This window comes from Furipterus horrens, unplaced genomic scaffold (assembly GCF_987537825.1).
Source record: "Furipterus horrens unplaced genomic scaffold, mFurHor1.1.pri manual_scaffold_8, whole genome shotgun sequence".
Taxonomy (NCBI): Eukaryota; Metazoa; Chordata; class Mammalia; order Chiroptera; family Furipteridae; genus Furipterus; species Furipterus horrens.
In genome coordinates this window covers 64,549,834-64,576,726 of record NW_028327178.1, presented here as the reverse complement: position 1 = coordinate 64,576,726, position 26,893 = coordinate 64,549,834, and the positions used below count along the sequence as shown (strand labels likewise).

General features: G+C 40.2%; 1 protein-coding gene across 1 annotated transcript in view; it reads right to left on the bottom strand.

Moving 5' to 3' along the window:
- Positions 1 to 12,182, bottom strand: part of NAPB (NSF attachment protein beta) — a 64,816-nt gene extending 52,634 nt beyond the window's left edge. Inside the window, exon 1 of the mRNA XM_090285962.1 lies at positions 12,019 to 12,182. Within this exon, the coding sequence (XP_090142088.1) occupies positions 12,019 to 12,116 (98 nt within the window). The 5' untranslated portion in view covers positions 12,117 to 12,182. The remainder of the gene's footprint in view (positions 1 to 12,018) is intronic.
- Between the last annotated feature and the right edge of the window lie 14,711 nt (positions 12,183 to 26,893).

Here is a 26,893-nt window from a genome sequence, read left to right as displayed (position 1 = left end):
GTCCCTTGGTGACCATGAATCCCAGATATTTGACTTGCTGCTTGCAAATTTGAACCTTTTTCCAGGAGACTTTGTACCGACCATCAGTAAGTGGTGAAGCAAAGCTTGCATCCCCTCCGAACAGTCTTTCTCCATTTCCACTGACAAAAGGAGATCATTCACTTATTGGAGCAGCATATACTTGAGCGTCTCATAGGGAAACGTGGCCAGGTCAGTCCAGGATTTCTCCGAAGAGGGTGGGGGAGTTTTTGAATCCTTGTGGTAATGGAGTCCAAGTGAGTTGTGTCTACTGACCCATGTGTGGGTTTTCCCACTTGAAGGCAAACAAGGGCTAACTTTCGATGCCAACCTGAGGCAGAAGGAGGCATCCTTATAGTCGAGGCATGAGAACCACATTGCCTGCGGTGGTCCCTGCGCCAGAAGGGTGTATGGGTTTGGCATAATGGGGAACAAGCTGACTGCAGCCCCGTTTACTGCCCGTAAGTCCGGGACTGGCTGGTACACAGACCCAGTAGGCTTCTTGACTAGGAGCAGGGAAGTGTTCCAGGGTGACTGGCATTCTACCAGGATGCCCTCTTTCTGAAGCTGTTTGATGTGCTGGACTGCTGGACCGTGCCTAGCTGGGCCTCCTGTGGGATGGGATACTGTTGTTGCTGGACTGGGTTGGCTCCAGGGTTGAGCTCTATAACCAAGGGTGCATGGTTGACAGCCATCCCAGGTGGGTTGTCTTCAGCCCAGACTCCCGAGAATTCCTTTTTGCAGGGCCTCCAAACTCTGTCCTTCGACCCCTGGATCGTGGAGTCTCCACTCCTCTTCCTGGGGGACTGTGATGAGGAGTATAAGTCCTGTTCCCAGGCTCAGACTTGCCAGGGCCCCTGGTCTGAAAGTGATTTGGGCTCCCAGCTTGGTCAGGAGGTCTTGGCCCAAGAGAGGCACTCTGGCAAGCAGAGGCACTCAAGTGTGACCTGGTGGCTGCCGAACCAGCAGACTTGGGTTTGACAGAAGAGACATCCAGTGACCTGGTCTCCCGTGGCTCTGACAATAGTGGCCATCTTGTCTGTGAGGGGGGAGATTGGTGTAGTCACCACCAATAGTCAGCTCCAATGTCTGCCATAAACGGCATACTCCAGCCCCCAACTTGCATTCTAACCATTGGCTCAAGGGGGCACAGTTCGATTGAGCCAGATCTGTCCTAGTTCAAGTCTAACTCTGCTAGGCTCAGGATGGCAGTGGTAGGTTCTGGCTGGTATTTCTTAGGGCCATCCTCCTCTTTCCGTTTCTTGCTTGGACACTCATTTTTCTAGTGGCTGGTCTCTCAGCAATAAGCACACTAATCTGGGCTTAGTGCCACCTTGCGCCTCTTGGCAGGACCTTTTCGGGAAGGACCTTTACTCTAGTTGGGGTCTGGATTCCCCAAAGCTGCAGCGAGGAGGGAGGCCTTCTCCTTCATTTTCTTTCGTGCCTCCCTCTTGGCTGTTTCCTCCTGGTTGGTGTAGACCTTGTTGGCGATTTCAAAGAGTTGGGTGATGTTCATCCCAGCAAAGCCTTCTAACTTTGCTGCAGCTTCCCACGATGTCAGCGCAGCTTGTCCAACAAAAGCTGCGTTGACCATCCTTTGGTTTTCATGGGCCTCTGGATCAAATGGAGTGTAGACATGGAATGCCTTGCATAGCCTCTCATAGAAGTCTCCTGGGCATTCATCTGGCTTTTGAATTACTCCGGTAGTCTTGGACATGGTGGGTTTTCTTGCCCCTTCCTGGATTCCTCATAGCAGTGCCTCTCTATACCACTGGAGGGCAGCCTGGCTTGGTTCTATGTTAAATTCCCATTCTGGCTGCACACCTGGGGAAGCCTCTCTGGCCCATGCTTCAGGGTCCAAGACTCCTGGTGGGGCCTGGCCCTGTAGCCACTTTCAGGTCTGAGAATTCGCCGTCTTTCTTTAGTATTGAAGAGGGTGAGGAGTAGCTGACGGCAGTCATACCAGGTGGGACGGTGCATCTGGAATATGGATTCCATGAGGTCCACCAGACCGTGTGGTTTCTGAGTATGTGGGTGTATTGTGCTTCCAGGTCAAGAGATCCGTGGCGGTGAAGGGCAGATAGTATAGTATGGGCCTGCCTGGCTGAAATGTTCTGTCTGGGCTGACTTGGGTTGGCCCTTGGGTCTCCCAGAGAGGCATCTGGAAGGCCAGTCGAGCTGATCGGAGTCGACTGGCCACTAGGAGATCAGCCTCTGTTTCAGGGGAGCACTTGGCTCTGGGGAGGTGGAGGGCAGCGGGGTGTCAGGCAGGCCATCTGGTGGGTTGTTCTGGGGCAGTGGCACATAAAGTGGTGGTAGCAGTGGAACAGCCCAGTCTTCTGCAGCTTCCTGATGTATACAGGGACGCCATGACCCAACATGTTGTGCACTGAGGACTTTTCCCTTCTGCCCTCCTGGGTCTCTCCTTGTCGCCCAGGGTCTGCCAGTTGACTTAACTTTTCCCTTATTTTGAGCGCAGGCCCATAACCATGAGGGCATTTCCTGGGCTAGCTCCTGCCACTGATCTATGTAGGGGTATTGATTGGGGTGTCCGGGACTCCCAATAACTACTTGGTGGACGGCACTGACAATCCACAGGTCCAATGTCCCTTCTAAGGGCCACCCGACTATGAAGGTTGGCCTCTTGGCCTCACAGAGAAGTTTCCGGCCTCATGGGAACCCCATAATCTGCCTTAAACTTCCTGAAATTCTTGATCATACATCCTAACACTGTGGGTAGATTGTCTCCCTCCCATCTTGTGAACGGTGCCTCAAAAAGAACAAGGGAAGGATGCCTCCAGATAAGGAGATCTCTCAGACACCCGCCTGGCCTCTCCTCTCTGGAAGACTTAGGCTCGTCTTGACTCAGTCTGCCTATGTAGAATCCAGGTTGGCCGTTAGGTCGTATGATGTAGCTGAGGACTTGCAGGGTAGGGTCCACTCAAGACTCTGTAGTCGAAATTGTGGAGCCACAAATTAGACTGCTGGAGGCAAGCCTTCAGCATCCCACAATCACACACCCACACACTCAGAGGCTAAGCAGTCCAACCCCCTTTGGGGCGTAGCCCTAACTGGAGCTCAGCTGGGGCTTTGGAGGTGATCAGTCTCCCCTTCCATCTGGAGACGGACCTGTCTCGGGTGGGTCCCTGGGGACTTACCAGTTGGCGACTTCACTGGCAGGCAGTTCGGTCCACCTCTCCTCTGAGTTGGGCTCGGACTGCGGATACAGCCCCCGGGGAGGGCTCGTCTGAGAGAGGTCTTGTCAATCTGACGGGTGGTGCCACCTCGGTCAGTCGGAGGTCCCCATGGGTTGCAGCCACCACCCCAAACCAGTGGCGCAAGGGACCGGGGCAGTTGGGTTTCCTGGCCAACACACCAAATGTTGCGGGAAATTACTGGTTACGAGAAACTCAAGCAGCACTTACAGAGGCGGAGGAACAAACTTTTATTCATGCATGCGGGCCCAGAGGAGTAGTCCCCAAAGGTCTGAGCCCAGAGCGGCACATCTCATGGGCTTTTATGGCATTCCACCAGCACAAGCGGAAGTCAATGCTCATTGGCGGATCATTCACGGGCAAACTGTTCAAAAGTTTTCTGATGCAATATGCAAGCACAGTTACAGAAGCAGAACACGGCGGTTATTTTCCTATCACTACTGACATTGAGAAGAAAAACAAAAAGAACCAAGAGAATAAAAATGAAATAAAAAAGGATAAAAGATCAGGAAAAAAAGTGATATAACGGACAAGCAAAGCCATGTAACTGGAGTCCCAGAGGGCAGGGGAAAAGAATGAAACAATATTTAAAACTACAATCTCAGAAAAACTTCTGGATACAAATGAAGATCTGAATCTAAATACTGAAAGGGCCAACCATGTACTGGGAAAACTGATCGAGAATGGTCTAAAAGCCTAGTAAGACTATTCAGGTTTATATTAGGTTGGCCAAAAAGTTTGTTTAGTTTTTTTCATACAATGGCTCTAGTGGTGCTTAGTTATCACTACCTTCATTCGAAGCAATTTTATTAGATTGTATTGTTGACAGCTGTCATATCAGAGTGCATTAAAAAAAAAATCAAAACTGGTGAATTTTTGTGCAACCATTTTAATATTGAGGATGAAAGAAGCTACACAATATTTTTGGAGTACTATGCTTTATTATTTTTTAAAAAAGACAAAAATGCAACTGAAATGCAGAAAAAGATTTGTGCAGTGTATGGAGAAGATGCTGTGACTGATTGAACATGTCAAAAGTGATTTGCAAAGTTTCTTGGTACTATTGACATTTTGGCCAAATAATTATTTTCTGTGGGGCTGTCTTAGGCATTGGAAGATGTTAAGCAACACCTCAGCCTCTACACACTAGAAGCCAATAGTGGGAGATAGCCAACATACTCAAAATATGTAAATCAATAAAGTTATTGGTGAAAATAAAAAATGTCTTTTATATTACAGAAAAAACTAAATGGACTCTTTGGCCAACCCAATTAATAAAGGAAACCACTGGGTTTACAGGCAAAAAGGCAAAGTCACAAAAATAAAAACATCAGGTTAGTAGCAGACTACAACAGCATTATACAAAGCAAGATAACAGAGGAATATTTTTCAAGAAACTCAAGGGAAAAAAGTGTGAGGCAAGAATTATTGGACTAACTTCCAACTAAAACATGACTAGGAAATATCAGTAAAGTCTGGTACTGGTGGTGCTGAACATGTTTTATTAGCTGTAAGGCTAAAAATAGTAGGGATATGGGTAGAAAAATAACATGGAAACATCTGTTCTGATAAATTATAAAAAACTGTACTCCCCCTCATCCTACATACAACTCATGGAGAAAGTACGACCCTGGCTAGTGTGGCTCCATTGGTTGGAGCATCATCCCACAGACCAAAAGGTCACAGGTTTAATCCTGGTCAGGGCTAATGCCTGAGATGCAGCAATGAAAACCAAATGTACTTGGGTGAGGATAAAAAAAAAAGAGAAGAAAAGAAAGGGGGTAGAAAATGCTCACAGATGGGAACATAGGTAATGAGTGTTTTCCAGAGTAGACAAACAAAATATTAGATGCCTAAATAAGGAGAAGGTAAGTGTATTTAAAAATATTCATATTATAAAAGTAACCAGCCCTGACCAGTGTGGCTCGGTTGGGCATTATCTCGAAAAGCAAAAGGTTGCAGATTTGTTTCCCAGCCAGAGCACATGTCTAGATTGCAGGTTCAGTCCCCGTTGGGAGGCATACAAGAGGCAATTGATTGATGTTTCTCTCTCGCATTGGTGTTTCTCTCCCACTCCTTCTCTCTCCCTTCCCCTCTCTAAAAATTAATTAATTATAAATAAAATAAAAATAACCAATAGAACATAACTATAAAATTGTCTAAATAATAAGTGAAGAGATCACATGAAAAAAATTGTAAATACATAATACATAAGAAATAGAACAAAGTAGGAAGACATAATTTAAAACCAATCACATATCAGTCATATCAATAATGTAAACAGGCTGGATTTTTAGATTTGTTCACAAAATAAAAACCAACTCTGTGCTCAAACAGGAGAGCTACAACTAAAATAAAGCTATTCTGAAAGACCAAAGATAAAGAGATGGTCAAAAGTATATCAAATATATCAACCAGCTTTTGTTAGATTTGTTGCAACAATCCTGAAATCTCCCAAAGGGTTTCTTTCTTGCTCACTTATCTATTATTGCATGATGGTTATCACTCTGATAGTTCCTTTTTCATGGGTCATCTTTCTGTCCTGGAATGCAGCCCCTATCTGAAATGTACTCTTTTTATGACCCAGAGGGAGAAAACAAAAACAAAAAACATGGCAGAAGCATAGATGGCCCTTGCAGCTTCTGCTTAGATAGCGAATGCATAGGTTCCACTCTTACTCCCTCAGTCTTAGACAGTCACTGGTCAAGACATAATCAATGGGGAGAGGAAATACACTTCTCCCAGAGTCAGACAGCACATGAAGTACACTTCTCCCAGGGTCAGACAGGACATGTCAAATGCCAAAAGGTAGAATCTATAATCCTCTTACAAATTATAGTCCTAAAGCAGGCAAACACAAATAGGAAAGCAAGGACTACTACTCTGGTATCAGACAAGGTAGAATTTGGGCTCAGAAGTATCAAATGAGATAAAGAAATTCACTTCATAATGCTAAAGATACAATCAATAATGAAATTATATTAATTGTGACTATCTATATACCAAAACATAGTGGCCACCTTTATAAAGCAGGAACTATAAAAGATACAAGAAGACAGACTGAAATATACTTATAAAAGGAGACAGCAATATACCCTTTTAGTCCAAAGCAGGTCAAGTAAACAGAAAATAAACACAGACATGAAAGACCTAGACAACATAATCAATAACTAGATCTTAGGAATTTCTATTAAGTCATACATTCTGATAAGAGGAAACCACCTTCTTCTCAAGTGCACATGGACCATTAATGAACAAGTCTCACCTCTCCTAGGTCTCGTGAGAGCACATTTAAGTTGCTACCTGAATCTGTCTCCCAGGTTGCAGCTCCTTTAGCTCAATAAATGTATTTTATTCTTTATTAATGTCTAAAATTAATTTTGGTTTACATATTTAAACCTTCAAAGACAAGAGCATGGGAAAAAAAAGAAAAACTTTCAAATTCTTTTTATGAGGCGCTTGTAACATCAATAGTTCAATGTGATAAAGTCTATACACAAAAAATTGTAAATAAAAGAATTAGAAATAAAATATGTAAAAACAGAATCAAATAGCCCACTTAAAAATACATTATAATCCAGAGGGTTTATTCAAGGAACGCAGGGACAATTCAGTATGAGGAAATCTATGCATTAACATATTAATAACAGAGGAGAAAAAGTGTGTTTATCTTTACAGATATTGAAAGACCTTCAAAATATAGCTCTTAATTCAATCCCTAATAAAAACATCGATTAAAACAGGAATTGACAGATACTTCCTTACCATGACAAAATATATACTTGAATCCAATAAAGTGTTGACTATTAATTTGTTAGATTTTAATTAAATACCATTCTTAAAATAAGCTTCATTTAAATACAGGAATGGCTAACATATGAAATTCTCTTACAAAGTCTCCTTACTGTGAACTCTGTCAGTGAAAAAATTTTGAAGGTACAAAAGCTTTACTGATTTTATCATCTAATGAAATAAACACAAAGCAAAAGCATAAAAATACATTATAAAGTCTCCTATAACTAGGATGATCCTATATCTTGGTTGTATGAACACTCTTGGTTTATACCTATTTTCTCACTATCTCAAAAATATCCCAATTTGGACAATATATTCATGGCCATTCTATTGCCCACAGAAATAGGAAAATATTTAAAAAATTTTAAAGTATAGTTACAGGTTTAAATGTTACTTACACATGAAAGGTAGTATTTATAAATTGATAATGAACTAAGTAAAATGAGGAAGGAGAAAATGCAAGCCATGTAAGCTATGCTAAATCCATTATTTTTAGCAGAATCGATAAATATCAGCTAAAATTAATAAATCAGAATATATAAGTATTCTAAAATTAATTAGAATTATAATTCATTAGGAAGATTAAAAAGAAATTTAAAAACAGTGACTTCTAGGGAGTAAAATTTAGGAGAGAGAAGATTTGGGGAAAATTTTACTTTTCAATTGAAATCTTTCTGTATTCCTTTCATTTTTCTACCATATGTATCTACTACATTTATAATAAACATATTTATTTAAAACATAGAAGTGACATGAATTCCTTCATTTAGTTGCTTTTGCTTTTGAAAACTAGGCAAGAGTAAAAAAAAAAATCAGCATTTATAGTAGCATTCACACATTCATTCTCTCCACCAATATTCACTAAGTGCCTGCTGTATAACATGTGCTAGGTGAGCATATAGAGCAAAACCAGAGTGGACCTTTTGGACACCTCTGACAATTGCATATGGAGTCACTGTCAGCCATGACAGTTATGTCAAGTGCTATGTCAAGACTGAGGTAATGGTGTGTAACAGGAATTCCCTTAGGAGGGGCCAGGAATAACCAAAACCATAAGTCTGTACATTTGGATGACTCCATCTGGACACCGATATGCCTTGTGGGCTATAAGAACTCAGAGCTCCGACCACCCAACGTTAGAGCTTAACTATACTATGGATCATGCTCAGAGCCCTCCCAGACTTCACTCCACTGGACACATGCCACCACTGTAGCCACCTGGCTTGAGACTGACGTCCACTTCTCCTCTTTGTGTCAGACACTTGCTCTGCTTGCTTCTATCATGTAAGCTCCCACTCTGTGTATGACCTGCATGTGACTCTCTATTGGCTTACTGGGGATGCCACCTAATTATCCTGGCATTGTGGAAAGACACAAACATGTGTGAGTGATTCCTTTCCAGGATGCTCCCTTGCTCACCACAATGAGGTGTGCCACAGCAATAAAATAAGACAGACTTTCCAGGAGCTTACATTCTAGAGTCACACATCATCACTGAGTCATCCCTACCTTTTCTAAACAAGTCTGTACCTCACAGGGCTCACAAGAATGAGAAAAAAATGGTGAACACTGCAAAAATGCAAACAGAAAAAGGCCAATCTGGTAACAGTTTATTATTAAATATACAAACTGTAACTTGACACTGTAATTTGAAAACCAAATGATCATAATTAATAGTAATATAGCTCTGTGCAACTTAATAAGCATTCGATACCTCCTTCAATCTTCACAATTCTGAAAAGTACATTTTTACCTCTGTCAATTAGAAAGCTGAAAAAAACAAACAAACAAACAAAACACAGAAGTTCCAGGTATAAGTTACTTGGGTAAGGTCACCAAATTAGTAAATGAGAGAATCAGAGTTATATTTTTCATTAGAATTCATATAAAATATATATTAAATAATATGTAAAACAGCTATCAAATATATAGGTTCTCCTATTTCTTATAAGGAATAATATACTATCTATCTATAACTAAACCTGAGCTAAGGACTTTTTTAAAAATTCAATCTACATTTGAATATCTATTTAACTCAGGAAGACCGAAATACCTTACAAATGGTATCACAAATCCCCACCTTATTTTAGAAAAACTTAAAATATTTGCCAAAATAAAGCTGAGTAAAGAATACTGATAATTAATGGCTTACAATGGTTAAGAAATATTCTCTATTTTCACAAACAGATAAGTTATAGACATAATTATTTCAAGATAACAGGGTCATTTCATTAAATTTCCTTTGACTAAAATAAGCATGGGACTTGTGTCTTACTAAAGAATACATGACTTTTTCTTGGAAACATACGATGCATATTTTCATCTAATTTTACTGAAAGCCACAAAAAAAGAGCTATAGAACAGTTGTGAAGATACAGTATTGCCACAGAACCACTGTGGGTGGTAGATAAACACTGAATGAAGATGGACTCCTAATAGTTTTTAATCTGCAGTTAAGACTGAGTGCATGATGTAAAATATCTGCAAAATGCTGAGCACATTTTAATGGCTGCCACATCTGCAAAACATCATCACCTGTCCCCTTTAAAACACTAGCTGGTCAGCCCTTAAATACACGGAGTCAAATGATACTGACAATACTCATATCAGTTTGTGTGTTTTGTTAATTCAGGGGTCTGACATGGACAACTACATTATGATTTAAAGGACAAATACCTCAGATAATTCTATACCTAAGGGAAGAGAAGCAAGGTGGAGTAACATGTGTTCCAGGCCAGAAGGAGGATGAAGTGTGCAAGTGATGCCAAATATAATGTAAAATTCTAAATATTTAAAATTGATACAGAATCTATCTTCCCATTGCAACTGAGAAAGTAGGCCTGGTTTTTGGCTTCAAATAATTACACAACACTATTAAAACTCAGAACTCGGAGAACTCTTCTTCCCTAAGCTTTCCTGGAGCCGAGAATTACTGAAAAAAATACAGTCCTCCATAGCATAAATAACACTTACATGGTATAAAGCTCTTTCAAATATTTCATTTCATTAAAAGACCAATGATCCAGCTCAAAAGGTATTTGGCTCTAAAATATTGGTAGTCACTTAATTTGTCTGGCTCTCTGCTTCCTTGATAAATAACTAGGGCTGACAAGTTTCATGAACATACTAATTATTTCCAACTGGTCTAAATGTTTAACAAACATAAAGTCACTGAACTCTAACTACGAAAGGGAAGGTACTATTATTACCCACTTTTATAGTAAAAGAAACTGAGGCACAGAGAGGCTACGTCTCTGGTCAGGTCCCAAAGCTAGGATAATAAAGTGACTTGCTGTATCCAGGCAAACCTAGGATAAATGGTACAAGCTGAGTGTGAATGGTGAAAATTCAAGTCTTCTATATGGCCTATCAGTGAAATATGTGATCAACAGCCAAGGAAAAAAAAGACTTTTGTTTCTTTCAAAACAAAAAGGGTTTTCAAAATTCTTTTAGGATTAATGACAAGATTTGACCTAGTTTCATTAATAATAATAATAATAATGTAACACCTCTTCAAACAAAAGCAACGTGCTACCCTGAAACAAGTATCAAGTGCTGTAACGCTATTTTCTTCTGCCACTCACAAATTACCATCCAGGGAAGGGCATCCTGACTTGAAATATGCTATGACATTAAGTCATGTCCTGGTATTAGGTGCTATGACATTAAATTTTATCTAAATACATTTTAAACGTTTTCTTAATCAGTGAAAGGATCTACTGTTTGGTATTAACATCAAGTATCAGGCAGTGTTCCTTAAGTACTGTAGTAACTTTTAAAGGTGAACAAACTTAGAAATCCTTGTTGTATTTCAAAGTGCACATCACATGAGAAATTTAGAACCCAGCTGGGATAACGCCCTCTAAAAGGTTCTTGAGGACAGAAACCGTTACCTTTATGTATTTTTGTATTCCACATTGCTATGCATTGTGTGAAACCTGCATTTAAGCAAATCCTGGAGATATGTTAACAATGCTAAAGTATTACAACCAAAAGAATGAAGCTGGCAAAATAAGCAGATTACAAACTGATTTTGTACAGAAATAAAACTGCATCTAATAATGCAATGGTTAAGTATGGGCCACTTGTCCTTCTCAAGAATAAATATGCTCTTGGTGTCGGCAAAGGATATTTCATTTTCAAAAGGAAAAAACAACAACAACAAGGAAATTTCTGCCTCTCTAATCCTAAAGAGCTGAATCATTCACATATTCACCGCCCATAATTCTTCCAAGAACTGTCATTGCAGGCTTTGCTTTTTGTAAAGTCCGAGTTTAAGACCTTCACTGTAAGAGTATGGGAGAATTACAGGAAATTAAAATTATTTCCAAAAGACTGACTTAAACAGGAGTTGCGTTTTCCTTAATCAAACAGGAGGCCCTGGCTATTACATCAATCCCTGGTGAAGGAAATATACTATGCTGAGAAAACGTCTAACGAGTATTTATTAAATCTCTTACTTGGAGCAAAGCGAATGGACACACGAACGGTGGGATGCAGACGCTGCGAAACGTCCATTCGTCAGTGGGGCGCAATGTCCAGCCGGACACTCCCCAGACGCGCGAGTCAAGGGTCCCAGGACCCGCCCCTCCGGCGTCCCCCAGGCAGCCACAGCTCTCCCTAGCTTCGAGGTCCAGTCATGGTGAAATGAACAAATCGGTCTTGCCATTGTGGTTAGGGCCAACGCACACCCGGAGCTGCCGCGGGCCCGTGAGGACCCTCCCGCCAAGGCAGGGATAGCGCCATGCGGGAAGGGAGACAGAGACCGCAGGGGGCGCGGCAGGTGGGGGGACTCTAGGAGCCCTAAAGGGTCTCTGGAGGGTGCGTTAGGGCTGGGGGCCTCTGGGGCCTTCTAGGGGTTTTAGAGATCGTGTTGTGGGGAGCTCTGGCGGACCTCGCGGCTTTCTGCGGGGGCGCGTCGGGGACAGCTGGCCGGGGATGGGGCCCAGAATGGAAATTCCCCTCAGGAGATACGCCGTTTGACGCTCACCCGAACAGCCCTCGGAGGAAGGAGTGAGAGGTCTTAACTCGCTTCTCGGCCTCCGCCATCAGCTGCACTGCCTCACGCTCCTTCCCTGCGTTGTCCATGTTGCCTAACACCGCTACCACAGCCTCCTCAGCCAGCTGGGTCACGCCTTCTGCGCGCCTGCTCTCTCCTCCGACCGCTGGGGAGGGCAGGCGCGGTGCGCATGGCCTGTCGGGATTTGTAGTCCCGAACCGATTCCCGGAGCCGGGGAGCGCAGGCGCGGGGCGCATGTTCTGACGGGATGTGCACTCCCAGGCCCTGCCCGGGCGGAGGGAGAGGTAGGAAGACCAGCAGGGTGCAGAGCCTAGCGTGGGGTGGGGACCGGACCGCGCTGACTGCGCAGTTTGCGGCGGGGTCCTGGACCAAGATGGACTTTAATATGCGGGAAATGGGAAATGACTACTGGCGTTCAGTAAAGATGATCTGAAATACTCAGCCTTACTTTGGTTCAGGAATTCCTGCTCAGCAGTACTGACACTTGGCAATGACATGGATGAGGAAATGGGATCAATAAAAGGAATACTCAACCTACAGGAGAGTTCCGCAAAAGGAATCTAAAGCAGCCACAGAAAATAACTTCATTAGCTATGTGATGCCCCTTCAGCTACTCACGCACCCACCAGCAACAGCTAGTAGAGAGAGCCATTTTTACCTCCAGAGCAAGACATTTAAGAATGTATCATTTCCCCTAATATAAATTCAGAGTTATTTTTCAGTCTCCCCATATTGCAGCCTTCTGTTGGTCCTCTCTTGCTTGGCTGTAATTGAATTGCACATATGCAATATATGCATAATCCACTCTTTTTATTGACTGAATTTTTTTCAATGGATATGACCCACTGAGCTCTCTTACCCTTTACATAATCCTGTCCATAGGTGGGACACAGTTTCTGCCTACCAGGATAAGTATTCATAGCTATATACTATCGGCTGCCAAAGATTTCCAGGACTGTCCCAGAGGGGTTATTTTTTAACACAAAGTTTAGTCTAGACCATTTAAATTTGGCAATGCTAAAGCAGAGGTGGTGAAGCAAATTTAAAGATGACTGACAAATGAGAACTTGTGACTATTTCAAACCATTAAGTACATTGTGGGTACTTCCGTTCCGGCAGCCGTCCGTCTCAAGAGACGATGGTGTAGCTTCTCAAGAGTCTATCTGCACCGCCGAGAATGGCTGTGCAGTCCGACTCGGGAGTGACACGGCATCTGTCTCCTCCCGTGTTGAATCGACATCTTGCGATGACGCTGGAGTGTCCTCTCCAGTGAAGCTGAAGCTACAGAGCCTGGGCAGGGTGATATGGAGGGTCTGCTGTCGCCCATGCAGCAGATCCCCCCTCTCTTCGCAGCTGAAGGGTCCAAGGGAAAGACGGAGTCAATACAGCTTGGCTTCAGGTGCGCCGCAGGAGTTGCCGGTGTTGACTACAACATCAAACCGCCTTAGGGACTCCGGCTCCGGATTTTCTGTCGGGGTTTACTCCCTTAGCCTTTCCCCTGAAGAGGTATGCCGCAAGGCAGCGGAGGTTTTTTGGAGTCAGAGTTTTCCTTCTCTGATGTGCCCTGACTGGAAGATCGAACCAGCGACACTTAGCTCGCAGGCCGACGCTCAATCCACTGAGCCAAACCAGCCAGGGAGATTGTGGGTACTGCCACACAAATATATATATATATGAAAATGTAATATGTTTAGAAAGTAAGGCAAGAAGGCCCAAACTCCTAGAAAGATAGATAACTAAAGTAAATGTCACAGAGATTATGCATTGCAGGACTCTAGAGACAGAAGGAAATCTCAGATCTTCAGGCAGAGTTTATTTACTATTATTATATGTGTTACCAGAGATTGTTAATTATTGAACCTGTTTGCTTCAGCAAGAAGCTACACCTTCACACCCCAGGGAATCACAGCATTACCCCTCCAAGAATTAACACTCCTTCCTTCCCCCTCCAGTACAATTATTGAGGGGAGCAGGTAGAAGTAACACAAGGGCAACAGTAGTCAAAAGGGTTTAGGGGGAGGTGCTCGACCACAGAGGCCTATCAGTCTAACCTGGGAAAGCAATCGTTGGCTAGTGGGTAGACCCATCAGAAGCCCGCGAAAGCTTGGGAAATTGATTAGTTATTTTGAAAAAGACTCCTGGTCTTCTGCAAGCCAAGAGGATATAACTCTTGTTAGGTTTGTGCCTGGAAGGAGGGTGGAGTTGGGTGGACCAGTTCAAAGCCTTTATAGAGGGCTGTTCTAGCGGGCGGCTGAGTCCAAGTGGACTACAGAACCAAGGGAAGGGAGAAAGGGATTTTTAAGGGCTTGGAGCAAACCCTCAGGGAGATGGTTCACCCTCCTGGTCAGCTCCAGAGTCCAGGGTATAGGTGTTTGCAAAATAACAATGTCCCCTGATTAGGGATTGCTGTCAGAAGACTTATGGTCTTTGTTTCTGGAAAATGATTAAGAGAGAGAGGAAGGGGCAATGGGGTTTGTAATTAGTTCTCAGCAGGATGCTGACAGCTATACATTAGTCACCTCTGTTAATGGGGAATCTTGTAGTTGGGGCATGGCCAGTGTTGCAGACCCTCTTTGTTTTCTAAACAGGCGTTGGCTCAGGTCTTGTGTGACTGCAGGCCATAGTTTCCAAGGACATAGTGACCACTGGCCACAGGTGGCAGGTTACGGAACAGGCAACATGGGGTCTCTGGCCCTAACAAACTTCAGGGGAACAAAGAAAAGCATTCTCTTGTTCAGTGACCCAGTCTTGCCCCATTCATTTGTGGGCTCTCTCTCTCACTCAGGAACATATGCAACTGTGTGGATTTAGCAGCTGTGTGGCCTGCAGCAGACTGTGTGGGCTCCAAAGAACTAAGCTTAATATGAAACAAACTCTGAACACTGGCCTTTGTTTTGGCCTTGCTGAAGACACAGTTGGACTTTTTCCATGGTGGGATGTAAAGAGATGGGAAATTAGAAACCCTGCGGCAGCCTTTCCAAATACACCTTGCCACACCACAATCTCCTATGCATGGATCCTTGGAATGCTTTCCTCATGATCCCACGGAAGAACCTGACTTCCACTAGTAACACACGCACTATTATAACTTGCATGCTTTGGGGGCAGGAAATTGGAAGTGGCAGTAAATGCACCAGTAAAGAGGAAAACTGAAAAAAAAAAAAAGAACGTAAACATTTGAAAAGCAGAACAGTCTATGGGGATTTAATGGAGCAGGACCAACTCAAAACCTCTGAAGTGCAGCATCAAAGTGTCAATTAAAGTAGTGAGTTTGGGAGTTTTCCCTCTTCTTGTATCTTTAGGAATAATCTGAGGAGGATAGGAGTTAGTTCTTTCCTAAATGTTTTGTAGAATTCACATTTGAAGCCATCCGGTCCAGGGCTTTTGGGTGCTGGGAGTTTTTTGATTACTGCTTCAATTTCAGTAGCTGTTATTGGTCTATTCCAACTTTCTGCTTCTTCTTGATTCAGTTTGGGAAGACTATAGGTTTCCAGGAATTTGTCCATTTCCTCTAGGTTGTCAAATTTCTTGCCATACAGTTGTTCGTAATAATTTCTTACAATCCTTTGTATTTTTGTGATATCAGTTGTAATTTCTCCTCTTTCATTTCTGATTATATTTATTTGGGTCCTCTCTCTTTTTTTCTTGATGAGCCTGGTTAAAGGCTTGTCAATTTTGTTTATCTTTTCAAAGAATCAGATCCTACTTTTGTTGATCTTTTGAATTGTTACTTTAGACTCTATGTTATTTAATTCTGCTCCGTGGGTTTGGCAGCTTAATTCCTGTAGGCAGGGCTCTTGCTTCCCCTCAGGCTGACGCCACTTGGAGGGGGGGGGGGTCTGCCTGCAGCACTGGGGATGAGTCAGCACTGGGACCCCGTTGGCTGCTTCCCCAGCTCTCCCCTCAAAGCCACCACACCAAACTCTCCCCAAGTGTCTCCAGTCCTCTCTGCCTTCCCTCTCCTTGAGCCCAAGGTAAGTGGGTACCAAAATATTTTTGTTTGGGATCCGCTTAAGAGCTATTTTTCTCCAGCTATTTCTCTCCGGCTAGCAAGAAACCCTGTGGCTTTTCACTTTTCAAAGCTGGCTACTTTCCATAATTTACTTTCTACTCTGTAGCTGCATGCTGGGAAGTTCAGCTGGGGGTTTAGACCCTGTCCTTCTTAGGGGGAACCCCAGCTGCTGAACTGTTTCTCAGTCCCTTCAGCTGCCACCCGTGTGAGCCCAGCCAGCCATTCCAGGTCTCCACACTCCCTACCAGTCACATTGTGATGTGGTGGCCTTTTCTGTCTCTGTGGTTATAAGACTTCTCTCCAGCTACTGTTCAGTTGGTTATTCCAGATGATTTCTCCAAAATTAAGTTGTAAATCCAGACTAGTTCTGGGAGGAGGAAGTGTAGCTTCCACTTACTCTTCTGCCATCTTGTTTCTCCTTGTCTTTTTTTTTGTTGATGGTTTCCTTTGCTGTTCAAACATTTTTAAATTGGTAAAATTCCATTTGTTTATTTTTTTCTTTTGTTTCTCTTGCCTGAGTATATATGTCAGATAAAATATTGCTATGAGCAATGTCTGAGATTTTACTGTCTATTTTTTCTTCTAAGATTTTTATGGTTTCAGGTATAACATTTAAATCTGTAAAGCACTTTGAATTTATTTTCGTGTGTGGCATAAGATGGGGGTCTAGTGCCATTTCTCTGCTTGTATGTGTCCAATTTTCCCAACACCGTTTATTGAATAAATTACCTTTAGCCCATTATATATACTTGCTTCCTTTGTCAAATATTAATTAACTATAAAGGTGTGGGTTAGGAGCACAGGAAAAAAGGGAAATGAATAAATACCTGTCAATAATAACCTTAAATTTGAACGGATTAAATGCTCCAATCAAAGGACATAGGATGGTGAAATGGATATGAAAACATTACCCACATATATGCTATCTACAAGAGACACACCACAAAACAAAGTGAAAGTGAAGGGATGGAAAAAAGTATTCCAAGCAAATGGACATGAAAAAAAAGCTGGGGTAGCAGTACTCGTATCAGACAAAACAGATTTCACAGCAAAGGCCATAAAAAGAGACAAAGAAGGACATTTCATAATACTTAAGGGAACAATCCATCAAGAAGATATAACCCTGGTAAACAGATATGTACCCAACATAGGTGCACTGAAATATATAAAGAAAATATTGGAAGACTACAAAAAATATATCAACAGCAACACACTCATAGTAGGGGACTTTAATACCCCATTGTCACAATCTACAGATCTTTGAAGCAAAGAAACACCAAGGATCTTGAGGCATTGAACAACACTCTAGACAAAATGGACTTAATTGACATGTATAGAATTTTCACCCCAAAGAAGCATAATATACATTCTTTTTGAATGCACATGGGACATTTTCAAAGATAGACTACATGGTAGGACACAAACACAAGTCTCAACAAAGTCAAGAAAATTGAAATTATATCAAGCATCTCTTCTCAGATCACAATGCCTTGAAACTAGAAATAACCTCAAGGAAAAAACTCAAAAACATTCAAAGTCATGGAGAATAAATAACATTCTATTAAATAATGAATGTGTTGACAATGACATCAAGTAAGAAATCAAGAAGTTTCTGGAAACAAATGATAATGAGCACACAACATCCCAAAACCTATGGGACACAGCAAAAGCAGTCCTGAGAGGAAAGTTCATAGAAATACAGGCCTACCTAAAAAGGATAGAAGAATCTCTAGTAAAAAATCTAACCCTACAGCTATAAGAACTAGAACAACAACAACAAACAAAGCCCAGAGCAAGTAGAAGCAAGAAAATTACCAAGATCAGAGCACAATTAAATGACATAGAGACTAAACAAACAATTCAAATGATCAACAAAAGTAGCTGTTTTTTTGAAAAGATAAACAAAATCGACAAGCCATTAGCTAAGCCCATCAAGAAAAAAAAAGAGAGAGGACACAAATAAACAAAATCAAAAACGAAAGAGGAGAACTCATGACTGGTATCACAGAAATACAAAGGATTCTAAGGAACTACTACAAACAAATATATGGCAATAAACTTCACAACCTAGATGAAAAGGACAAATTTCTAGAAATACATAATCTTCCAAAACTGAATCAAGAAGAAGCAGAAAGCCCAAACAGACCAATTAAAAAGAGTGAAATTGAAACAGTAATCAAAACACTCCTGGCACACAAAGCCCTGGACTGGATGGCTTCACAGGTGAATTTTATAAAACATTTAGGAAAGAACTAACACCTACCCTTCTCAGACTATTCCGAAGAGGGATGATTCCCAAAGTCTTTCTATGAAGCCAGTATTACCCTAATTCCAAAACCAAGTCAAGACACAACAAAGAAAGAAAACTACAGGCTAATATCGTTGATGAACATAGATGCTAAAATCCTCAACAAAATATTGGCAACAAGATTCAGCAACACATTAAAAAGATAATACATTATGATCAACTGGGCTTCATCCCAGGGATGCAAAGATGGTTAATATTCACAAATCAATAAATGTAATACACCACATAAACAAAATGAAAGACAAAAACCACATGATTATATCAATAGATGCTGAAAAGGCATTTGATAAAGTTCAGCACCCATTTATGATAAAAACACTCAGCAAAATGGGAATAGAGGGAGCATACCTCAACATATAAAGGACATATATGAGAAACCTGAAGCCAATATCATAATCAATGTACAAAAACTGAAAGCATTCCCCTTGAGATCAGAAATAAGACAAGGCTGTCCACTCTCTCCACTCCTATTCAACATAGTCTTGGAAGCTCTAGCCACAGCAATCAGACAAGAGAGAGAAATAACAGGCATCCAAATTTGAAAAGAGGAAGTAAAACTGTCACTATTTACAGATGACATAATAGTATACATAAAAAACCCTATAGATTCCATGAAAAAAATACTCAACCAAATAAGTGAATTTGACAAAATAGCAGGGTACACAGTTAATATTCAGAAATCAAAGGCATTTCTGTACACCAGATTTTTTTTTCTGTGCAGAAAAATATCCCACTTACTATAGCAACAAGAAAAATAAAGTACCTAGGAATAAATTTAACCAAAGAGGTAAAAGACCTGTACTCAGAAAACTACATAACCCTGAAGAAAGAAATAAAGGATGATACAAATAAATGGAAGCATATACCATGTCCATGGATGGAAAGAATCAACATCATTAAAATGTCCATACTATCCCAAGCAATTTATAGATTCAACGCAATCCCTATTAAAATACCAGCGAGGTATTTCACAGACATAAAACAAATACTTCAAAAATTAATATGGAACCAAAAAAGACCCCAAATATCCACAGCAATTTTGAGACAGAAGAATGCAATAGGAGGAATCGCAATACCTGACATCAAAATATACTACAAGGCCACTGTAATAAAAACAGCCTGGTACTGCCATAAGAACAGAGTTATAGATCAATGGAACAGAATTGAGAGCCCAGAAATAAACCCAGGCCTCTATAGTCAACTAATATTTGACAAAGGGGGAAGGAACATAAAATGGAATGAGAAGAGCCTTTTCAACAAATGGTGCTGGGAGAATTGGACAGGGATGTGCAAAAAAATTAAACTATACCACCAATTTACACCACACACGAGAATAAACTCAAGATGGATCAAAGACTTAAATGTAATCCATGGCACCATAAAAGTCCAAGAGGAAAACATAGGCAGGAAAATTTCAGATATCCCACATAACAATGTTTTCACTAATACATCTCCGAAGTCAAGAGGAATGAAGAAAAAAATAAACAAATGCGACTACATCAAACTAAAGATCTTCTGCTCAGCAAAGGAAAACATCAGCAAGATGAAACAGAAACTAACATATGGGAAAGCATATTTGCCAATGATATGTCAGATAAGAGATTGATCTCCAAAATATATAAAGAACTTACATATCTCAGCCCCAAGAAGAGATACAGCCCAATTAAAAAAAGGGCAAAGGATCTGAACAAACACTTCTCCAAGAAGGATATACAGAGAGTCCATAGGCATATGAAAGAATTCTCAACATCACTAGCCATCAGAGAGATGCAAATAAAAACCACAAAGAGATACCACCTCACACCAGTCAGAATGACCATCATCAACAAATCAACCAACAGCAAGTGCTGGCGAGGATGTGGAGAAATGGGAACCCTACTGCACTGTTGGTGGGAATGCAGACTGGTGCAGCCATCACGGAAAACAGTACGGAATTTCCTCATTAAACTAAAAATTGAACTGCTGTTTGAACCAGCAATTCCACTGCTAAGATTATACCTAAAGAATCCTGAAAGACCAATTCAAAAGAGCCTATGCACCCCTATGTTCATAGCAGTGCTGTTTACAATAGCCAAGTGCTGGAAACAACCTAAGTGCCCATCTGTAAACAAGTGAATTAAAAAACTGCAGCACATTTATACAATGGAATACTATGCAGCAGAAAGAAAGAAGGAACTCCTGCCATTTACAACATGGATGGAACTAGAGAGAATTATGCTTAGTGAAATAAGCCAGGCAATGAAAGAAACAAACCATATGATATCACCTAATATGGGAGACTTATGAACAACATAAACAAATGAACAAAATTGAACAAGAAACAGAATAACAGTTATCAGGGGGAAGGGGGTATGTAGGATAAGGGTTTAGGAAAGGAACTAGTATAAATAACCCATGAATATGGACAACGGGTTATGGATTGACTGTGGGAGAAAGGTTGAGCTGGGTGGGGGGTAGCAATGAGGGGAAAAGTGGGACAATTCTTATAGAAAAACAGTTGTTTTTTTTAAAGGTGTGGGTTTATTTCCAGACTCCTTATTCTTTTACATTGATCTATATGTCTCTTTTTATGCCAGTACCATACTGTTTTGATTACTATGGCCTTATAGTATAGTTTGATATTAGGTAAGGTGAGTCCTCCATCTTTTTCTTGTTTCTCAGGATCACTATTGCTATGTAGGGCCTTTTGTGGTTCCATATAAATTTTTGAAATATTTGTTCTAGGTCTGTGAACTATGTAATTGGTATCTTGATAAGAATTGCAGTGAGTCTGTAGATATCTTTGGGTAGCATGGACATTTTAATGGTGTTAATTCTTTCTATTCATGAACATGGTGTATGTCTCACTTTTATATCTTCTTCAATTTTTTTCTTCAGTGTCTTATAATTTTCTGAGTACAAGTCTTTTATATCCTTGGTTAGATTTATTCCTAGGCATTTTATTTTGAAGCAATAGTGAATGTGATTGTTTTCTTAATTTCTCTTTCTGATAGCTCATTATTGTCATATAAAAATGCGACTAATTTATGGATATTAATTTTGTATCCTGCCACTTTACTGAAGTTCATTTATCTGTTCTAGTAGTTTCTTGGTGGAATCTTTAGGTTTCTCTATGTACAGTATCATGTCATCTGCAAATAAAGACAGCCCTACTTCTTCCTTTTCAATTTGGATGCCTTTTTTTTTTTCTTTCTTGTTTTATTGCTGTGGCTAGAACTTCAGTACTATATTGAATAAGAGAGGTGAAAGTGGACATGCCTGTCTTGTTCTTAAAGGGACCACTTATACATTTTTCCCATTGAGTATAATGTTGGTAGTGGGTTTGTCATATATGGCCTTTACTGTGTTCCCTTACTTATTCCCACTTTGCTGAGAATTTTTATCATAAATCAGCGCTGGATTTTATCAAATACTTTTTCTGCATCTATTGATATGATTTTCATTTTGTTTATGTGGTGTACACATTTATTGATTTCCAAGTGTTGTACCAACCTTTCATTCCTGAAATAAATCCCACTTGATCATGGTGTGTGATCTGTTTGATGTATTGCTGTATTTGGTTTGTTAATGATTTTAGCATATATGTTTATCAAGGATATTGGCCTAATCTTTTTCAGCGTCTTTATCTGGTTTTAGAATTAGGATACTGCTGGCCTTGTAAAATGAGCTTGGGTGCCCTCCTTGCTCTTGAATTTTTTTGAAATAGTTTGAGAAGGAGAGGTGTTAGCTCTTCTCAGAATGTTTGGTAAAATTCACCCGTGAAGCCATCTGGTCCAGGGCTTTTGTTTGTTTGGAAGTTTTTTATTACTGCTTCACTTTCACTAGGTGTAATGTATCTACTCAGATTGTGACCTTCCTGGTTTAGCTTTGGAAGATTGTGTGTTTCTAGAAATTTATGCATTTCATCCATGTTGTCCAATTTGTTGGCATATAGACATTCATAATATTTTCTTACAAGCTTTTGTATTTCTTTGGGATCAATTGCTATTTATCCTCTTTCATTTCTGAATTTATTTATTTTGGTCCTCTCTCTTTTTTTCTTGATGAGTCCGGTTAAAGGCTTATCTTTTCAAAGAACCAGCTCTTGAATTTATTGATCTTTTGTGTAAGTTTTAGACTCTATGTCATTTATTTTTGCTCTGATTTTTATTACTTCCTTCATTTTACTCACTTTGGGCTCTGTTTGTTGTTTGTTTTCAAGTTTCTTTAAGTGTAAAGTTAAATTGTTTATTTGAGTTTTTTCTTGTTTTTTGAACTAAGCCTATAATTCTGAATTTCTCTCTTAGGACTAATTTCCCTGTATCCCACAGATTTGGGGTAATTATGTTCTTATTTTCATTTGTTTCAAGGCACCTTTTGATTTCTTCATTGTTTAACCCTGTGGAGGTCACAGATGATCTGAGAGATAAAAACAAACTCTTTTTATATTGTTACATATATTGGGTGCATAGTTTCAGGTAATTACTATCTGCACATTTGTTAATTTTAAGCCATAACATTAAGCTGTCAGTTTGGTTATAACACATTTTTTGTAAGGATATGTGATATTTGATTGTAAAGTATATCTGAGAGATATCACTTATCAAAATGCTTAAGCAAATGTTATGAAAAGTATTAATGTCTTGAGCATAGCAATATTGTTTGCAATGACTGTTACAAATGTTTTGCAAAGACAGCTACTGAAGATTCTGAATAGTTAATGTTAAAGATATTTTTTGCTTGTATTTTTTAGCAGTATCTATTTCCCTGTTATTTGAAAAAAATGTTTTACTATTTATGTTTCTATATTCTTTGTTTAATAATTTCTAGATAGTAACAAAAGAAATAAAAATCATGTATTTTATTATGTAAATATAATAAATATAAATTTTTAGTGTTTTCAATTTATTTTTCACATTTCAGCACATTTTAGTAATGACTATATCTCAGATGCACACTATCTATACTGTAATGTTTTTTACTTTGACCCCTGTAAGGTTAGTAACGTATTATTTAGTTTTCATGTGTTTGTATATTTTTAAATTTTCTTCTTGTGACTGATTTCAAGTTTCATAGCATTGTGGTCAGAGAAGATGCTTGATATAATCCCAATTTTCTTAAATTTATTAAAATTGATTTTGTGTTTTTATTTAAAAAATTTATTTGATTTAGTTTTTCTATGACAGTTGTCCCACTTTTCCCCCCATTGATCCCCACCTCAACCCACGCCTTCTCCCACAGTAAATACCCACCCTGTTGTACATGTCGATGGGTTATTTTTACTAGTTCCTTTACTAAAACCTTCCCCTACTTACCCCCTTCTCTCCTTTCCCCCCGCCCCAAGTGGTAACTGTTAGTCTGTTTCTTGTTTATATGCCTCTGGTTCAATTTTGCTCATTTGTTTGTGTTGTTCATTAGTTTTCTGTATTAGGTGATATCATATAGTATTTTTCTTTTGTTGCCTGGCTTATTTTGCTAAGCATAATTCTCTCTAGTCCTATCTATGGTATCGCAAAAGGTAGGAGTTCCTTTTTTTCTTTCTGCTGCATGGTATTCCATTATGTAAATATACCACAGTTTTTTGATTCACTCATCTACAGATAAGCACTTAGGCTGTTTCCAGCACTTGGCTATTGTAAATAGCACGCTATGAACATAGGGGTGCATAAGTTATTTTGAATTGGGGTTTCAGGATTCTTTGGGTATAATCCTAGCAATGGAGTTGCTGGGTCAAAAGGAAGTTCCATTTTTAGTTTTTTGAGAAAATTCCATATTGTTTTCCATAGTGGCCGCACCAGACTGCATTCCCACCACCCATACATGAGTGTTCCATTTTCTCCACATCCTCACCAGCACTTGTTAGTTGATTTGTTGATGATGGCCTTTCTGACTGGTGTGAGGTGGTTTATCATTGTGGTTTTTATTTGCATCTCTCCGATGGCTAGTGATGTTGAGCATTATTTCATATGGCTACGGACCCTCTGTATGTCCTTCTTGGAGAAGTGTTTGTTCAGGTCCTTGGTCCATTTTTTAATTGGGTTGTCTGTCCTCTTGGTGTTGAAATGTGTAAGTTCCTTATATATTTTGGAGATAAATGCTTTGTCTGAGATATCATTGGCAAATATGTTTTCCCATATGGTTGGTTCTCTTTTGATCTTGCTGATGTTTTCTTTGGCTGAGCAGAAACTATTTAGCTTGATATAGTCCCATTTGTTTATTCTTTCCATTATTTCCCTTGCCTTAGGAGATGTATCAGTGAAAATATTGTTATGTGGAATATCTGAAATTTTCTTGCCTATGTTTTCCTCTTGGACTTTTATGGTGCCATGGATTACATTTAATTCTTTGATCCATCTTGTGTTTATTCTGGTGTGTGGTGTAAGTTGGTGATCTAGTTTTATTTTTTTGCATGTCCTTGTCCAGTTCTCCCAGCACCATTTGTTGAAGAGTCTCTTCTCACTCCATTTAATGTTCTGTCCCCCTTTGTTGAATATTAATTGACCATATAAACCTAGGCTTATTTACAGGCTCTCTATTCTGTTCCATTGATCTATATGTTTGCGCTTATGCCAATAACAGGCTGTTTTGATTACAATGGCCTTGTAGTATAGTTTGATGTCAGGTATTGTGATGCCTTCTGTGTTCTTCTGTCTCAAGATTGCTGTGGCTATTCAAGGTCTTTTTTGGTTCAATATAAATTTTTGAAATATTTGTGCTGGGTCTGTGAAATATGTCAGTGGTATTTTAATAGGGATTGTGTTGAATCTATAGATTGCTTTGAATAGTATAGGTATTTTAATGATATTGATTCTTTCCATCCATGGACATGGTATATGCTTCCATTTATTTGTATTTTCCTTAATTTCTTTCTTCAATGTTATGTAGTTTTTAAAATACAGTTCTTTTATCTCTTTGGTTAAATTTATTCCTAGGTACTTTTCCTTGTTAGGCCCTGGCTGGTTTGGCTCAGTGGATTGAGCGTCGGCCTGCGAGCTAAGTGTCGCTGGTTCGATCTTCCAGTCAGGGCACATCAGAGAAGGAAAACTCTGACTCCAAAAAACCTCCGCTGCCTTGCGGCATACCTCTTCAGGGGAAAGGCTAAGGGAGTAAACCCTGACAGAAAATCCGGAGCCGGAGTCCCTAAGGCAGTTTGACGTTGTAGTCAACACCGGCAACTCCTGCGGCGCACCTGAAGCCAAGCTGTATTGACTCCGTCATTCCCTTGGATCCTTCAGCTGCGAAGAGAGGGGGGGTCTGCTGCATGGGCAACAGCAGACCCTCCATATCACCCTGCCCAGGCTCTGTAGCTTCATCGCAAGATGTCGATTCAACACGGGAGGAGACAGATACCGTGTCACTCCCGAGTCGGACTGCACAGCCATTCTCGGCGGTGCAGATAGACTCTTAAGAAGCTACACCATCGTCTCTCGAGATGGACGGCTGCCGACGACGACTTTTCCTTGTTGCTATAGTAAATGGGATTTTTTTTCAGATTCTCTCTCTGATATTTTATTGTTGGTGTACAAAAATGCCTTTGATTTCTTTCTTTTTTTTTTTAATTTTATTTTTTGGTTTTTCAATTACAGTTGTCCCATTTTTTCCCCAATGCTCCCCCCCACCTAGCCAACCCCTTCTCCCATAATCATATCTCTCCCCATTGTTCATGTCTATGAGTCATTTATACATGTTCCTTGACTAAAACGTTCCCTTACTTATCCCCCTTCTCTCCCTCTCCCTCCCGCCTATTGACTGCTATTCTGCTCCTTGTCCTATTTAGTTCATTTGTTTAAGTTGTTCTTTAGTTTCCTGTATTAGGTGATATCATATGGCATTTTTCTTTCTGTGCCTGGTTTATTTCACTAAGCATAATTCTCTCTAGTTCCATCCATGTTGTGACAAAGGGCAGGAGTTCCTTTTTTCTCTCTGCTGCATAGTATTCCATTGTGTAAATGTACCACAGTTTTTTGATCTACTCATCTACAGATGGGAACTTAGGCTGTTTCTGGCACTTAGCTATTGTAAACAGTGCTGCTATGAACATAGGGGTGCATAAGTTCTTTTGAATTAGAGTTTTAGAATTTTTCAAGTATAATCCTAGCAGTGGAATCACTGGTTCAAAAGGCAGTTCCATTTTTGGTTTTCTGAGGTAATTCCATATGGTTTTCCATAGTGGTTGCACCAGTCTGTATTCCCACCAACAGTGCAGTAGGGTTCTCGTTTCTCCATATCCTTGACAGCACTTGTTGTTTGTTCATTTGTTGATAATGGCCATTCTGACTGGTGTAAAGTGGTATCTCATTGTGGTTTTTATTTGCATCTCTGATGGCTAGTGATGTTGAGTATGTTTTCATGTGTCTATGGACCTTCTGTATGTCCTCTTCAGAGAAGTATTTGTTCAGGTCCTTTGCCCATTTTTTAATTGGGTTGTCTGTTTTCTTGATGTTGAGTCATATAAGCTCTTTATATATTTTGTCTGAGATATCACTGGCAAACATGATTTCCCATATGGTTTGTTTCCTTTTCTTCTTGCTAATGTTTTCTTTTAC